We start from the raw sequence: 16630 nt of genomic DNA, 5'->3' as shown, positions 1-16630 counted from the left end.
CAGCCCGCTCCTACTCCCCAGAGGAATGCGGGACGGGCCGGCATACCAGAGCGATAAGGGGCTGCCCAGGGGCATCCCAGGAATTTGGGGTGTGAGGTGTCGGGAGGGAGAGAGGAAAACACCGAGGAAGAGCGAGCATAAATCAGCAGCAGTGACGTGCGGGGGGGGCTGCAGCCCCCGCTGGCAGTGTTGGGAATGGGGGGGGAGAAATTCCCCACGAAAAATGTGCCTTGTGCCCGTCTGCCCGCGGGCCGTTGCTGGGTGCTCGGGGAGCAGGGGGAGAGGAGGCAGCGCAGGCAGGACGGGCTCAAGGCCCGCTGCGAGCCCCCCGGGAGTCACGCTGAACGTCCTGGGGGGAGAAATGGGAAGAAAAACACAAAAAAAACCAAGTGGCTCAGAGCACAGACACCAACCGGCTCTGCCACGGGGGACAGGCTGCAGCACAGGCACAGCCGGCACAGTGCTGGCACCTGAGTCAGCAGGCACTGTTTGTCCTGGGGGAGGGAGAGCGGGGGGCCGGGGCTGCTGGGGGCATGGGGCTGCCTTCTGGGGGGGCCGGGGCAGCTCCAGGACCCTGCCCTCCCCCTGCAGCCAGAGGGGCACTGGGCGCCCCACAGGGACACTGGGGGCCCCACGGGGACACTGGGGGCCCCACGGGGACGTGCTTTCCTTGGCAGCAGGGTGGGTGCGACGGCTCGGGGCCCTCAGCGGCCCCCAGGCTCTGGGCCAGGCTCTGCTGAGCAGACCGGGGGGGGGGGGATGCGAGCCCCCAGCTGGAGGCAGGTGCAGGGGCCCTGGGAGGGACAGTGACAGGGCTGCGGAGCTGGGGACGAAGGGACCCAGGGCCAGGGCAGAGGTGGGGAGGGGCAGGACGGACCCTGCACAGTGTGTGGGGGGTGAGGACCGGGGCTGCTGCGGGGCTGGGAGCCCCCCTGCAGGCAGAGCAGCCCCCCCAGGCACCCCTGGTTAGGGGCGCACGCAGCCCGCTGAAAGCAGCGCGCTGCTCGGCCGGCCCTGGGAGCTGGGCTTGTCGGAGCAGAAGTGTTTGGGTTTGGATTCCAGGAGATCTGGACGTGCACACATGTAGAAGCAAAGCAGGCTTTCAAGTGCAAAATCAATTTCGAATGCACAAATCCAACTTGTACATTTCGGAGACGCCGGGCTGAAGCGGTTTCGGCGCTGCGAGTCACCGATCCCAGAAGCTTCATTAGCTCGAGCGCCAGACAGGGCTGCTGCAGAAACAGACGAGAAAAAAGACTTAAATAATTCCTGCGACACGAGGAGCAATCAAGTCCGACGCGATGTGATGTGGCACGCGCTGCGCTGCGGGAGCTCTGCCGGCACCTCGCTCGTCCCCGCCGCCACCGGGCCAGGCGAGGGGTGGCCGGGGAGCGCAGGTCACCAACACAGCACCTCCTGGGGCGGACCCAAAGCCTGGCTCAGCCTAAAACCGGGGCCAAAACGTGGGGTTTGTGCACACGGGGGTGGTAACGGGGACAGGGGTCCTTGCCTGCTGGCACCGCTCTGCTGCCAGGCTGTGGTGGGGCTGAGGAGGTGCCCAAAAGCACCGGACCCTGCCGGGCTGCTCACCGGCACGGAGGCAGCGCTGGAGGAGCCCCAGGTGACACCGGGACAGGCCCCGGGCAGAGCCCTGAGGACCAGGAGCTTGTTCCCCATGCGTGGGGACCGCCAGCCCTTGCCCTGAGGTCTGGCAGCACCTTCTGTGGCAGAGGGAGGGACGGTGTCGCTGCAAACCGAGCCTGTCCCAGCCCAAAGGGACGGCCCTGCCGAGGCACCCGCAACCACGATTTCCCCGGGCCAGAAGCGTTGGTGCTGGCAGCAGGGTGCTGAGCCCCGCTCACGGGGAGCTGCGGCATCGCAGGGGGCGGAGGGGACAGTCTGCAGGGGACAGGGCTGGGGGGGGACGAGTGGGTGGCAGGGGGGAGGGCGGAAAGGGGAAGAGGGAACCGCAGCCTCGTCCCCGGGCTGCCGCGCACGTGACACCAAAAGTCTCCTTCCTCGGGGAGCGGGGCCGCGGCACGGAGCCCACACGGCGAGGGGCTGCCGGGGGGCTTTGCTCCGAGCCCTGCCCCAGCCGTGGCTCCCGGGGAGCAGCACTCGGCACACAGCAGGCTCACTCCAGGCCCCCCCTGCCAGCACCGCTGCCCAAAACGCACCGAGGAAACCCAGCGCCCCGTGTCAGCCCCAAAACTGCAGCCCAAGGGGGCTGCGCAGGAGCAGGTGAGACCCCCAGAGGGGGCTTGTGCCTGCTGAGAGCCCCGGTGGGCGAGGAGCAGCTCCCTGTGCATGTGGGGTTCTGTGAACATCAGCAGCTTTGCACTGAAACACTCCGATCTGGGGATTCTTTCGGATTTCTGGAGGCGAGGAGGCAGTTTCTGCCAAAAGTGTTGGCAACGAAACGTGGGCTTGGAAATCGGAACATTTGCTCGGGGAATTAAGAGAACGCAGCTTGGAGGGGAATTTTTGAGGCATCCTCCCAGGGTGCTGGGATGTGAGGGGCAGGGCCGGGACGCGCAGGGTGCCCCGTTCCCCGTGCCAGGGCAGCGAGGGGCTGCCCCGAGGGGCGGGGGGGAGAGAGGGGGCTCGGGCACATCGCCGCCCAGAGGGAGCCGTGCCGAGCAGCTTGCCGGGATGGCTGCTGTCAGGTCGATGTCCCCGACACGGCTCTCGCCTGCATCGCATTACGGGCAGCGCCGGCGCTGCCGGGAGCGGGCTACGGATACCGTGCACGCCTCGCAGCGCCCGTGTTCCCGGCCGCGGCCGCTTTGCTACAGCGCTTTGCATTTTGCTCGTCCATGTTCTCCGCTCACGGTTATCAGGACCTGAAACATCAGTGTGCGGCGCGGGGCTGGCGGAGGCACGCGGACCCCCCCGTGCTGCCGATCAGCCGGCTCGGGGCAGGGGGAAGGGGTCCCTTGGGTTCCCAACCCCACGTTTCTCCTCCCAGGGAAACAGCGGGTCCCCGTGACTGCAGCCCCCCAGGTCCCACCGCAGCCCCCGACCCCCAGCTGCCATCCCGGTGCCTTCGTCCCCACGTGCCCACGGAGGGAAGGGACTCGTTAAGGGGTGAGGGGCTGGGGAGGGGTCCTGGGGACCCAGCATGGAGACCAGGGATGGGGTGCCCCAAGCACGCAGCCCGATGTGAATCGGGCCCACCCAGACGGGGACAGATATGTGACATTTTGGCTGTTCCATACCCCCACCCGCTGTGCCCCGGTGGCACCAGGAACCCACCGAGGACAAGTCAGGGGACCGGGGACCCACGGGGACACACCTCACCCAGCCCCATGGCAGGACCCACCGGGAAGCCCCCCCCAAGCCCCACGGCCATGTCCCCGTGCCGGCTGCAGGAGCCGTGCCGGCCTCTCCAGGCCCCGTTACGACACCGCAGGAAGGAGCTGAGGTCGGGTTATTTTTAGTGGCCTCCTCGGCTGAGCTGCTGCCCCGCACGGGGCTCCCGGAGCAGCTCGGCCACACGCGCTGGCATCATCAGGGACATTTCAGTGAGAGGGCGCAGGTGCTGGAAAGCCCCGGGCCGGGGCATCTGGCACCCCGCTGGTGTGAAAGTGCTTCGTCTGCAAGAGCCGTGTGCTGCCGGGGCAGGGCAGCTGCAGGAAAGGGGACGGCAAAAGGCTGAGGCTTTTTGGGCAAAGCCCGCTGCGAGGTGGCAGCGGCGGGTGACCCGGGAGCGGGGACAGGGACCCAGCCCCAGGCAGCTGGGGCGGGCAAGGGAAGGGGAGCGGCCGGGAAGGAAGCTGGCAGCACCCGACCTGGGGACAATGCGGCCCCGGGGACCAGAGGTCCTGCGAGCAGCGCGCAGGCGCCGTGCGCGGCCGCGGCTTCCTGGGGAAGTCAGGGGTGGGTGTGCGTGGGTGTGCGTTTGGGGGGGGGGGGCAACATGCGTGTGCGTGCACGCATTTCTGCGTGTGTGCGTGGCAGGAGAGGGCTGGGCACGGCTGGGACCCGGCCCCGTGGATGCACAGAGCGTGGGCTGTGGGACGGCATGGGGTCAGGGCTGGGATCCCGCCCTGCAGAGCATGGGGGGGGCTGTGCTGCTCCCCTGGCGGGGGGGGGGGGGGGGGGGGTGCAGGGGCGCAGGGCTGCCAGCAGCAGCACGGCTCCGTGCACGTGGCCCCGTATGGGGGCACGCGTGGGGCTGCCCCAGAAACGGGCATCCCAGCACCGAGCAGCGCGGCGCAGGGACGCCGCGACCCCGGGGCTCCCCCGCAGCGGCTCCCCCCGGCACCAGGGGCAGGAGGGAAGGAAACGAGGGGCTGGGAGCAGACGGGACACACAGCAAGGCACAGCGGGGAACCTGAAGGAGGGAAGAAGGAAAACCTTTCTGCCCATGGAAACGAGGGGCACGGGCCCCCACCACCCACAGTGCTCCCCCCCCGAAGCGTTGGACGCCGTGCTGACTGGGGCACCGAGGCAGGGGCAGCTGCTGCCCGCCCGTCCCAGCCCACGTGCCCCGTGACCGCAGATGCCCCCGCGCTCCGGTGCTTTCCTTCGCCCCGGGGTTCCCGTGGGAAGCTGGTGCGGGGGGCCACCAACCCGAAAAGCCCCCCCCAGGGCAGTGCTTGGCAGCTGTGGAGCAGCAGGCAGGAACGTGGCGGGGTGCGGGGACGGTGGCTGAGCCCTGGCACCCCCCAGGGCAGGGGCAGAGGGGCTGGGGCTGTGCCCAAAAGACCCAGCAGATGCTGCCCAGGGGATGCAGTGCTGCAGGGGGCAGCGGGGCCGGGCGGGAGGGGAAGTTTTGTAAAAGGGTGCTGAGCAGCCCGCCCGGCCCACGGCAGCGGGCAGTGGGGTCCCCTGGGTGCGGTGGCCCCTTCCTTCGCTCCCCCTTGCACCGTCCCCACTGCCCACCTCCCCGTCCGGCTCCCCCAGCCCCACTCCTGGGGGCAGAGGGAGGTGACGGGGGGGCTGCAGCCAGGTGGCCCTGGTGACGCTGCCACCGGATGGTGGTGACAGTGGTGGTGGTGGTGGTGATGATTGCCCCCCCCCACGCTGCACAGCAAGACCCGGCACAGGAAGGGCCAGCTCTGCTTTGCCCACCCAGGCTGGCACTGCCAGCCTCCGGAGGAGCAAACTGGGTGAACTGGGCTGTGAGCACGTCCAGAGGAGTGAACAAACTGGGTGAACTGGGCTGTGAGCATGTCCAGAGGATCAAACTGGGAGAACTGGGCTGTGAGTGTGTCCAAAGGAGCAAACAAACTGGGTGAACTGGGCTGTGTGCGTGCCCAGAGGAGCAAACCGGACAGAGCTGCGTGCCCAGGGCCTGCGGGAAGGGGGGTGCGGAGCCACCCCAAAAGCAGCAGGGGGTGCCCGCGTGGGGGACGCCCAGCCTGGCCTGCCCCTGTTTTGCTTTTCCACCCGGGCACAGCGTGAGCTTTGTGCCCTGGCCGGGGACCGGTGCAGGCCCCCGGTGCTGCGCTCTCCTCCCGTGCTTCCTGCGGCAGCGCGGCACCGCTCTGGGCCCTTCCTCAATCGCCGGAAAGCGCTACCTCATCCCTTGACGGGGAGCCAGGGAAGCAAACACAGGCGTAGCCCCCTCCGCCCCTCTCTTCCCCTCCTCTTCCCCTCCCTCCAGCAGCTTCCCAGCTCCGGGGGGGGGCTGAGACCCCCCCGGCAGTGGGGGCACAGCCAGGCCCCGCACCCCCACAGCCCTGGAACCCACTGCCCCTGAGAGCTGCCCCTGTGCAAGAAGCGGGATGCAGTGCACACACGTGTGTCTGTGCACCCACGGCCTGTCTGGGAGCCTGTGGCGAGGCACACGCAGGGCACTGGGGGGGTCTGGGCACTGCCCAGCACCTTCTGGGCTCCTCCCAGGTCCCAAACTGGGGCCGGCGACTCAGGCACCGAGGGGACACGGGCAGCAAAGGGGCAGATGAACGCGTGTGTGCGCGGGCAGGGGAAATGTGTGCGGTGAGCAGGGAGAGGGATGGATGCAGGTGTGCGTCGGTAGGAGTGCGGGACAGATGGACAGACGGACAGCCCACACGCCAGGGGCACCACCCAGCACCCCAGCACCCCTTGCCCACAGCCAGCAGGATGAGTCCCCTGACGCAGGCAGCAGTCCGAGCGGTGCGCTCCGCGCAGGGCTGCGGGCGAGCAGCACGTGGTGCGTGCCACCAGCACCAGCACTGCCGGGCACGTCTCGCCCGGCCCCGCTCATCCTCACCCCTCCGTGCAGCCCCCCCATGGTTTGATGCCCTTTTGGCGGGGCCAGGCTGGCCCCGGGTAGTGCCACGGCGGTGGCCGCGCAGAGGTGGCACAGCGCCTGGCTGCCTCCTGCTCTCGGGGCCAGGGGACACCGCGGTGTGCCCCGGCCAAAACCCTCAGCTGGAGAGCAGGGATCAGGGCCGGCCATGGGGCTGGGGGAAACGGGGCTCTGAAGGGAGCGGGAGGCTGGAGGCACGGACAGACGGACAGGCAGGACAGACACACAGGCAGGCGGGGACAGAGGGCTTCAGGGACACGGCCGAGATGTCTGTGGGTGTAAAGAGCGGCACAAACCCAGGGAGAAATGTGCGTGGGGGGGATGGATACGCAAGAGATCTGTGGGGCAGCCGTGCCTGCAGGCATCGAGGGGAGAGGGCCGAGGGTGCCCCCCAGCTCCCCGCAGCCCCCCAGCTGCTCGGCGGCCTCGGCCCCTCAGCGGCCTCGGTCCCACCCCGGTGCGGGGAGGCCGGGGCCGAGCCGAGGTTTCCGTCCCGGCGGCCGCTGGCCCTGCCTCCTCCCCGCTCCCACATCTGCAGCTGGAATTGCAATTTGAACCGCTGCCGGGGCTGGGCCGGGCGGGAGCGGGGAGCGGAGGAAGGCGCTTCGGGAAGCCAGAGCGAAGCGCAGGGCGGCGGGGCCGGGCACGGGCAGGCAGGGGCTGGAGCTGCTGGGCATCGCCAGCAGCCGTGGGCAGGAGGGCATCGACAGCAGCGCCCAGGGTACTGGCAGCACCCAGGGTACCGGCAGCAGGAGCCACAGGAGCAGCTGGAGCAAGAAGGCGGTGGCCGGCCCAGGGGTCCCCCCGCTGCCCCCGCCGCAGAGGTGAGCTCCTGTGGGGTTCGCGGTGGGACCTGGGGACCTCCGAGCGGCAACACCCGAAGCGTGGGGTCAGGGGGACCTGGCACTGCCTGGCTGCGGGCTGGGCCACGGGGAAGGTGTCACAGCCGGGACGCCGGAGGTGTCTCCCCAGTTTGGGGACGCTGGCGAGTGAGTGCCGCGGAGCTGGGGAGGGCTGGGATGGGTCGGGTCCTATCCCCAGCCCGGAGCTGCGGGCAGGGAGCACGGGTGGGAGTGGGGATGGCTGTTTGTAACCCCCTGAGCCTCCATGGGCCCTGTCCCCCCCCACACCCCATCCTGCGGGGACACCACCATGACCCATGGGGACAACACGGTGACAGCCCAGCACCTTGCGGTGCCAGCAGGAGGCTGTGAGTGGCACGGGGCGCACCATGCTGGGGGCACCCGGCAGTGGCCGAGCGATGGCAGCGGGAAGGGGAGGACTCCCATAAACCGTGGAGCTCTGCCCAGAGGATCTGGGGGCTCCCCAAGCCCAGCAGCCCCGTCTCTGGGCTCACTGCACCCCCACAGCCTCGCAGCTGCCCTGAGACCCCCGGGCTCGTGCAGGTGGAGCCGCAGGGCCCCCGCGCCCGGCGGTGCTGGTGTTCCCGTGCCGCGCTCCGTGTGGACACGCCGGCACCCCGCGGTGCCCGGCCCGCTCTGCCTGCCTCCCCGAGCCCTCCCAGCCTCGTTTCCTTTCCCCGTTTCCCTGAGCCCCCGCAGAAGCGGAAGCGGCAGAGAGCCCTCGAAACTGCTGCTGCTGCACAATTCGCCGCGAGCGAGCTCTGGGAGCCGCTGGCACCCTCCCCGGCAGGGGTTGCGGGGTCTGGTCAGGCTCGTGGGGCACCCCAAAGCTGTGCCAGCACCCGGCGGGTGCGAGGGACAAGTGTCCCGGTGCTGCACGAGGACAGGGGCCACCAGCCAGGCGAGCCCCGATGCCACAGCTCGGTTTGTGGAGCTGGAGGACTTCAGCCACCCGCAGCTTGGGGCTCTGCTGCGGCTCCCGACCGACCGACCGAGAGTGTCCCACGGCCACCAAGGGCAAGGAAATGAAATCTCTGAGTCACAAGAGCCCCGGGCCTCCCCCTTCTGCCTCCTGCTCGGGCAGATGGCTCCGAGCACCCGCTGGAGGCGTGCAGCCTCTTTGGGATCTCCCAGGCAGCACGTGGGGACACAGAGGACGGGGACACGGAGGCTGTCCCCGCACGGCCCCATTGGCAGTCCCAGGCTGGGCGCTGGGGTTTTAGGGCCGGTCCTGCTCATCGAGGCTGCCTGGCGCTGGACGAGCACAAGGAGAGCTCAACCTCCAGGGCAAACGGCCACCACGGCTCGAGACAAGCCCTGGGCAGGGCTGCAGCCAGCCGAGCGCGGAGCAGAGGCGTCCCCTCACAGCCGGGCTTTGGGGAGGCGATGCCAGGGGCGCAGCAGTGCAAGGCGCTTCCACTGCTGCGGGGAAGGGCTGCTTTTGGTGGAGGAGCCCCCGTCCTCGCCTCGGCCTGATGGAAACCCCCGGCCAGCACCGCCGGTGCCAATTCCTTGCTGCGGTCAGGCCTTCGGCTTGCAGCTCCTCCTCACTCGCCCCTCACCTCCGCCTCTGTCGGCGCTGACTTGCAGGGGTGGCCGGAGCGGGGCCGCGTCTGCCCCGGGACAGGGCTCGCCACCTGCCTTTTTTTAGCACAAGGCCTTTTCTCGGGACTCTGCCGGGGGTCGGCTCTGGCTGCCCGGGCGGCAGCGCGTGGGTGGCTTTGGCTGGGAGCGAAGCCTCCTCCCCGCCTTGCTAAGCCCTGTCCGGAGCCCTGGGGCTCTGCGGGATGGAAACCGCTGGTGCGAGCCGGCGGCCGCCCCGCACGGCAGCCTCGGGGGCGGCGTGATGCTCTCGCAGCAGGCAGGGTGCCAGGAGCCCGTTCCTCAGCCAGGGGAGTGGAGTTTTGGAGCGGCTCCGTGCTGGATCTGCCCCCTGGGACAGGCAGGGACACCTTCAGCCACAGCCACTCCTACCAGCACGACCCCAGCGCTGCAGGGAGCCTTTTCCAGCACAAATAACTCCTTGCAGTTAGGCAAATAGCTTTAGGGGATCGCCTGCTCTGCCATTTTCTCTCTTCCACCAAAGCCTGAGCCTGGGCAGCGTGGAGGCAGGTGCTGTGGCACGGCAAGTGGAAATTAACCGAGCAAAGCGGGTCCCCTCGTCCCGCGGGGCTGCTGCGGTGCCCGTGCCCGGCCGGCACCGCTCGGCAGCCACCTGAACCGGGACCACCGTCCTGCAGGGATGGCACGGAGGGCTTGGGTGTTGGGATTAAGGCCAGTGACACCCCCCGTCACCACCGGTGTCCGATGGACCTCGGGCTCCCCTACCACGGTCCCTGCTCCTGCGGGGTCCCGGAGGACACAGGGTCACGGCCAGCCCTGTCCCCGTGGGGTCATTGAGTGGGGTCGAGCCTGGGCTTCCCCAGTGACCCTGGGGGGCCCCGCGTGTGCTCGGCGGGTGGCACACCGCGTGCCCCGAGGGTGTGGGGGGCACCAGGGCACCGCCGGGCGCTCGCCCACCGCCCGCTCTCCCTCTCTTCAGCCGGGAAGGCGAGGCCGCGATGGCGACGCTGCTGGAGCCTGGCGTGCGCAGCCTGCGCGTGGGTAAGTGCCGCAGGGAGGGCAGCGGGTGGGGGTCTGTCTGCCCCCCCCCCCACACACACACACACAGGGCGCCGCTGTCCCCGCCGCCCCCCCCGCCTGCTGACGCCGCAGAACCCCCCCGCGCCCCTAATGAGCCGCGCTCCCCCGCGCCCCATAACCAGAACCAGCTGCTGCTGCGAAACCTGACGCCGCACCAGCAGCGGCCCCAGCAGCGGCACCGCACGAGCCCCCCCGCGGGTCCCCCCCCGTGCCTGCCTTGCGGCCCCCCCGCACCCCACGCACCGCCCCGTGTCCCCCCGTGTCCCCCCACCCATGCATTACGCAGCCCCGCACCCGCTCTGCACCCAGCCACCCTTTGGGGTGCCGGGCTGCAGCCCCCACGAAGACAGAGGCTCCTCTGCCTCCCCGACCATGGCCCCGCCGCCCCCGCCACCCCATCCCAGGGGACTTTCCTTTTTGTCAGGGATCAAATATTCATGCCTCAGACACGGATACAGGGAAAGGCACTTACGGAGCAGGCGTGAAGGACGAGGCCGTGGCGTGCCGGGGAGCAGCCGAGCCCCCCCCGTCGGATCCCGGGGGGGGGGCCCACAGCAAAATCCAACCTCTGGCAGTGGCACGCGCGGTGCTGAGCCCCGGTGAGCCGTGCGTGGTGTGTGCCGGCAGCTCAGCTCCCGGCCAGCCCGGGAGGCAAAGCAGTGGGGAACGGCCGGGACCCCCACTGCTGGCATTGGGGTGCCCACAACCAAGCTCGGCCCCAGTTTTAGGGTCGCAGAGGACCCCCACTGCAGGCCGTGGGGCTCCCAAGCAGCCAGAGGGATTTAGGGAGCTGCCTCTGGGGTCTCCTGGTGCAAACTGGTGTCAGTGGGAGCGCGGGGGGTTCACCTGGACACACGGACATCTGGGCATCCGTGCCGGGTACCCCTGGTGGCGGGGACACCCTCGCAATGCACCTCGGGCATTTATGGCAGCTCAGGTGGACTCAGCGAGCGCAGCCAAGTGCAGGCAGCTCGGGCCTGTGTGGGCAGCAGAAACAATCCCCTGCAGGGAGCAGGCGCTGGGCAGCAGCCCTGCCCTGCCCCGGCCCCGTCCTGCCACCCCCAGGCCTGGCAGCCCCCCCTGCTCCCCACTCGCTGCTGCTCCGCCACCCCCCACAGCGGGTCCCGCGCCCGTCCCCAGCCCGTCCCCAGCCCCTGTCCCCAGCGTGGAGCTGCGCGCAGCCCCAGCCCCCCCGGGCCCGCAGCTGGACCCTGTCCATCCATCGGTTCGTGCACTCGCAGGCGGGTGATTAATCAGCCCCTCTGCTAATTGGAGCCATGTGCCGGGAGGAGCGCAGGCAGCAGGCAGCCCCGGGCACGAGGCACGGCTCCGGCACTCGCCCCGTCCTGGTGCTGGCGGTGCGGGGCTGGGGTCGGGCGTCCCCCCGGGCTGGGGCACCACGATTGAGCCGGGCACCTCCAGAGCGAGCTCAGGACCTCGACTTCTGCTGCTGGATGGGGCTAGTGGCAGGCACCGGAGGAGGCACCGGGCTGGCTGGCATCGCAGAACGGGGGACCCCGGTGCTGCAGCTGCTCGCCCCCCGGCACGGCGCAGCCGCCGGGGCTGTTTGCAGCCGTCCCCAGCAGATGTTGCCACGCCGAGTTAACATGTGTTTATCACACATTGACGACCGTCTTGATTTAAAAATAGCCAAGCCTGGAGAACCCACCGCATCCCTTATTACTACAAATACGTCATGTTTCGTTAGTCCTAATTCTTCTGTCGTCAGCTTGCAGGAATTAGATCCGGCTGCTCCTTCCCTGGTCAAAGACCCCCTCCTCTCCCTCCGTCCCAGTTCCCCTCAGATGCAGAGGCAGGACCCATCCCACCTCAGCTCGCCCGTCTGCAAGGGAAGGGTCTCCACCTGCACCCGCCCCAGAGTCATTGTACAGCCAGGGGGAAGGAGCTGGGCTTGCAGGGTCACCCAAAGCGCTTCAGACACCGCTTTCAGGATGAAACGAATCCTCCTCCGTGTGCCAGTTCCCCTTGGGTGGTGGGGAAGGGAGTCAGCCCACGCCTCGCCACCAAAGCCTGCCCCACCAGCCAGCTGAGTCCCTCGCTGACCCCGTGGCTAAGTTGTCCCGAATCTCTGTGCTGAGCAAGTGCTGACCTCTCCCCGTGCCCCAAGGAGAGGGAGCCTCGGTCCTGCGGCTCTTCTCTGACCACGGCCCCATCCCTGCCTGAGCTGCGACCCCTCGCTGACAAACCCGTGCCCGTACCAGCACATCTCCATCAGGATGCCGCGCGTTGCCCTCACACCCGGGAAGGATCTTTGGGGGGGGACGGGGCTCATCCCCGTGCCAGGCTCACCCCGCTATGTCCCCAGGTGCCAACGGCGAGCAGTGCCCCACGCCATCCCCCCCTGGCTCCCCAGGGATGCACCACGACAGCTGCAGCATCGCCCCGCTGACGCCCTCCCAGTCCCCGGTAAGGCAATCGGGGGGTCCCCACGTCCCCATGTGGTGCCCTCGGCTCCTTGCCCATCGGTGCTCGCCCCTCGCTGTCCTCCCAGCCCACCTGGGCACCCTGCCCACGGCACAGCCCCTGCCCCTCCAGCTACCGGGCTGGTGCCCAAACCCGTGCCTGTGCCAGGGGATTTGCAGCACCCGCAGTTTTCCCAGCCATGCCAGTGCCCGAGGGTAGCAGAGGGGGGCATGGCTCAGCAGCAGGGGGGGGCTGGAGGAAATACCGGCATAAATACAACTCTTCTCAGGGTTTTCTCCAGCTAGTGCCATGCGCTTTTTTCTCCTTGCTCCTATCGGAATGTCCCGGGGGCTGCGAGGACAGACGAAGGCGCGTGCCGGAGCGGATCCCTCCTGGGGGCTTGCTGTCCCTGCAGTTACCAGGCCGTGCACATTTCTGAGACAACTACATCTCCTGTGCTAATAGAAGCTTTTTTTTTTTTTTTTTTGAGGCTAGCTAATGTCTGCATTTATCAAATCTGAACGCATTAAAAACTTAATGAGGGCTTTTAGCTGGCAGCCTCTGCCCCGTGAAGGCGCGGGCGGTGCAGCGCAGGGCTCTGCACCACCTGGTGCACAGGCTGGTGGGGACTCCCGGTCCTGGGCACCTGGACATCCCCTGTCTCTCAAGCAGGGAGGATTTTGGTGAATAGGAGGTAAAAGTTGTGGGGTTCGAAGGTAGCAGGCTCCCCTAACACCAGCTCCACGTGGGGAAGAGCGGAGACCCCCGGGCAGCTTGCGTGGGCTGCAGGCGCATCTCCCTCCAGATGGTTTTTCTCCACTTCCCATAGAGGTTGTCTTTGGAAACCGCTGCAGTGAGACACCACGAGGCCGAGCACGCAGGCAGCCTCTTTTCTTTTTGTTTTGGAGCTCTGCAAGAGTAGAAATTGCCCCGTGCTGTAGAACCGCAGAGCATCACTGCAGAGGAAACCACGGCGTCACCGAGTCCCTGCCCCGGCGTGGGGTCAGACTCGGAGAAATCGCTGTGCCTGCGGGCCCGACGCAGGAAAAATTAACCCCTTCAGGAGGCTTTGTCCCTTTTCCCGAAGCAGCCAGGACACAGCTTTGCGCTCACCCTGTGCGAGACGGTGTCCCATCCCCAACACCTGCCTTGTGTTTCAGAGGAGCGAGGCGCGCTCCCAGCAGAGCCCCTCCTTCGCCGTCGTGGTGGCCATCGACTTCGGCACCACGTCCAGCGGCTACGCCTTCAGCTTCTGCAGCGACCCCGAGGCCATCCACATGATGAGGTAACGCGCAGCTGAGGCCCCCACGCTGCTCCTGCCGCCCGCCGAGGGCTTCTGGCCAAAAGCAGCCGGGAGCCAGCTTGGGGAGAGGGGGGAGAGCAGAGAGAACCGCCACCGGTAGGGGTGCCGGGGCGCACGGGGTGGAAGCGCCCCAGGAGAGGGGGAGCACTGCTTAACTGACTGGGAGCACCGCTTAATTGGTGCTCCGTTATAATTAGCTGTGTGGGTGCCAGAGGAGCGCTGCAGGGGCTGTGCGCAGGGAGCAAAAGGTCTCCATGCGGGTGTGAGCACGCGCCGAGAGCCCCGGCCTCCCCGGTGCCTTTGTCCTTTCCTTGTCCCTCTGCAAGGCATTTGAGCTTGTGCCCACATAAATAAACAAAAGGGGCCAGGACCCATTCCCTGCCCCGAGGTTACGGCCGTGCGGCTGCAGTCTCCTCGGGCAGGGCTGGTGGCCACGGGGCCTTTGTGGGCTCCGTCCCCATCCCCAGCTGCCTGCGTGCAGACGTGGCTCTCCCAGCCCTGTGCCTCCCAGCCAGATCCTCACCGTGCCGGAGGACTTGGCAGCAAGGAGCAGCCCGGCGCATCCCCCAGCGCACCAGCGTGGGGGTCCTGGGTGGCTTTATGGTTCCTGCGTGCTCTGGGGAGAGCTGTGGTGTGCCGTGGGGTGCTGTGTCGTGTTGTGCTGTGCCTTGTTGTGCTGTGCCGTGCCATGCCGTGTTGTGCTGTGCCACACTGTGCCATGCCGTGCCGTGTTGTGCTGTGCCTTGCTGTGCCATGCCGTGCTGTGTTGTGCTGTGCCACACTGTGCCATGCCGTGCCGTGTTGTGCTGTGCCACACTGTGCCACACTGTGCCGTGTTGTGCCGCGCCGTGCCGCACTGCCCGCCCTGCAGGGGCTCAGCACCACCGGCTGCTGTGTGCAGGAAATGGGAAGGAGGGGACCCGGGGGTGGCCAACCAGAAGACCCCCACCAGCCTGCTGCTGACGCCGGAGGGCAGCTTCCACAGCTTCGGCTACACCGCCAGGGACTACTACCACGACCTCGATCCCGAGGAGGCCCGCGACTGGCTCTACTTTGAGAAGTTTAAGATGAAAATCCACAGCACCAGCGTAAGGCCGCGCTCCTGTGCTCCTGCAAAGAGAGGGGCTTGGGGGGGGGGGGGGAGGCAGAAATCTGGGGGTTTGAGGGGGTGTAAAACAAACCTCTGAGTGTCAGCATCCACAGAGTATGCCCAGCTCCCTGTTCGCTTTTCATGCATTTTATACCTTGCAACATGGCCCATTGCAGGGGGGGGATTTTTTTGTTCCCCCATCTGAGCTGCTTTGGAGCAGGCACGTGTGGTTGCAGAGCAGAGCTTCGAGCACAAGCCGCAGCCGTGCCTGTAACCAATGGTGCTGGCTGCCCCGGGCCTGGTCCTGTGCCTGCCCTGGGGACCCGGAGGCTGGGAACGGCCGTGGCCGTGCTGCACGTGGGGCTGGCCGTGGGTGCAGGCTGGCAGCTCGCTGCTCCGGGCCCCTGCCCCAGCCACGTCCCAGCAGCCTGCATCGTCCGTTCGCTGTCGCTGCTCTCCTGGCCAGGACCTCACCATGAAAACTGAGCTGGAAGCTGTGAACGGGAAGAAAATGCAAGCCCTGGAGGTGTTCGCCCACGCGCTCCGCTTCTTCAAGCAGCATGCCGTGCAGGTAGGGCTGCCACGGGGCTCCTGCCCCCCTGCAGCAGCACCGTGGGGCTGTGCCTCCACGCTCCCTCCCCAGAAGGAGCGCACGTGGCGCTTGTCTCCCCCACCTGCGGCTTCTGGCCCCTGGCCCACAGCCCTGGCAGGAAAACCAGGGCGTCACCGGCTGCTTCTTGCCCGGCAGGAGCTGAAGGACCAGTGCCCGTCGCTGCCGGAGAGGGACGCCATCCGCTGGGTGATCACCGTGCCGGCCATCTGGAAGCAGCCGGCCAAGCAGTTCATGCGGGAGGCTGCCTACAAGGCGAGGGGGCGAGCTCGGGGTGGGCTGGGTGCCATCGGGCTCAGGCTTTGAAGCCTGGCGGTGGGGGGGGAGATCTCGGAGCTGGGTGTGAGGCTGGGGATGGATAGCGGGCAGGGGGTGGCAGGCGCTGGGAGCAAATCCCCCAGGTGTGGAGGTGCCGCTGCCGGGCTGGAGTCGGGGAGGGAGAGCTGGTCCTGCCAGGGCCAAGCCTCACCAACCCCGCAGCTACCTGGGGACGACGTAGAGCACCACACGATGCGCAGAGGCTGCAGATGGGGAATCCTCCCAGTGCACCACCATGGGGAGCCTCTGCCTGTCGCGATACCCTGTCCCTGTCGTGATGCCCTGTCCCAGTCACGATGCCCCGTCCCCCTGGCAGGCCGGGCTGGTGTCCCCGGAGACCCCGGAGCAGCTGCTGATCGCGCTGGAGCCCGAGGCCGCCTCCATTTACTGCAGGAAGCTCCGGCTGCACCAGCTGATCGAGCTGAGCTGCAAGCCCCAGCCCAACGGGCTGGCCCCCGACCACGCCATCGACTCCAGCTTCAGGCAGGGTGAGCGGAGCCGGGGCCGTGCACGGGGTGGGTGCTGCAGGGTGGGCGGCCCCAGGCTGCGGGGGGCTCAGGGGCTGTTCCCCGAGTCCCCTCCTGCCCCCCTGAGCAGCCGGGTTTGGGGGCAGCCCTGTCCCGGGCCCCCCAGCTTCACCAGGGCCCCCCTGCTCCTTCCAAGGGTGGATGTTGTGGGTGAGTCCTTAACAGGTGCCCCCCACCCATAAAGCCAGCAGCGCCCCTGGTGCTGCCACAAGGACGGGGCAGCGCTGGTCCTCGGCATCAGAGACCCCCAGCCCGCTGTGCCACACGGGGATGGGGGAAACTGAGGCAGAGAGCAAGTGGGCTGCTCCCCTTTGCCCTCTGCTCCCTGGCACCCGATCCCATCTGCCCCAAGGCCCTGGGGCAGACCCGAGCTGCTTTCCCAAGAAGCTTTTGAGTAAAGCCCCCCGGCCGACCCCACTTTTCCTGCCCCTACATCCCGGCTGGAGCCCCCTTCGGCAGGCTCAGCTCGAGCAGCCCCTGGCTCCTGCCCAGCCGCCCCTGCTCCTGCTCCATGCTGAGCCACCCGTGGTGCCGCGGCTGGAGGAATCGCTCTGCCGTGTCCATCCCCGCTGCCAAACGCCGCCTGGGGTAGCCGCACCTTCCCAAACAGC

The 16630-nt window shown here is 68.1% G+C and overlaps 1 protein-coding gene across 1 annotated transcript in view; it reads left to right on the top strand.

Moving 5' to 3' along the window:
* Nucleotides 1-6634: 6634 nt before the first annotated feature.
* HSPA12B (heat shock protein family A (Hsp70) member 12B) overlaps nucleotides 6635-16630 on the top strand; it is a 14504-nt gene continuing 4508 nt past the window's right edge. Inside the window, exons 1-8 of the mRNA XM_066997011.1 lie at nucleotides 6635-7065; nucleotides 9647-9708; nucleotides 12074-12174; nucleotides 13332-13456; nucleotides 14376-14562; nucleotides 15031-15135; nucleotides 15313-15429; nucleotides 15809-15980. Of these exons, the coding sequence (XP_066853112.1) occupies nucleotides 9666-9708; nucleotides 12074-12174; nucleotides 13332-13456; nucleotides 14376-14562; nucleotides 15031-15135; nucleotides 15313-15429; nucleotides 15809-15980 (850 nt within the window). The 5' untranslated portion in view covers nucleotides 6635-7065; nucleotides 9647-9665. The remainder of the gene's footprint in view (nucleotides 7066-9646; nucleotides 9709-12073; nucleotides 12175-13331; nucleotides 13457-14375; nucleotides 14563-15030; nucleotides 15136-15312; nucleotides 15430-15808; nucleotides 15981-16630) is intronic.

The sequence above is a fragment of the Anser cygnoides genome, chromosome 4 (assembly GCF_040182565.1).
Source record: "Anser cygnoides isolate HZ-2024a breed goose chromosome 4, Taihu_goose_T2T_genome, whole genome shotgun sequence".
In the NCBI taxonomy this organism is placed as follows: Eukaryota; Metazoa; Chordata; class Aves; order Anseriformes; family Anatidae; genus Anser; species Anser cygnoides.
Note: the sequence above shows the minus strand (reverse complement) of the source record. Positions and strands in the feature narration are given on the sequence as shown.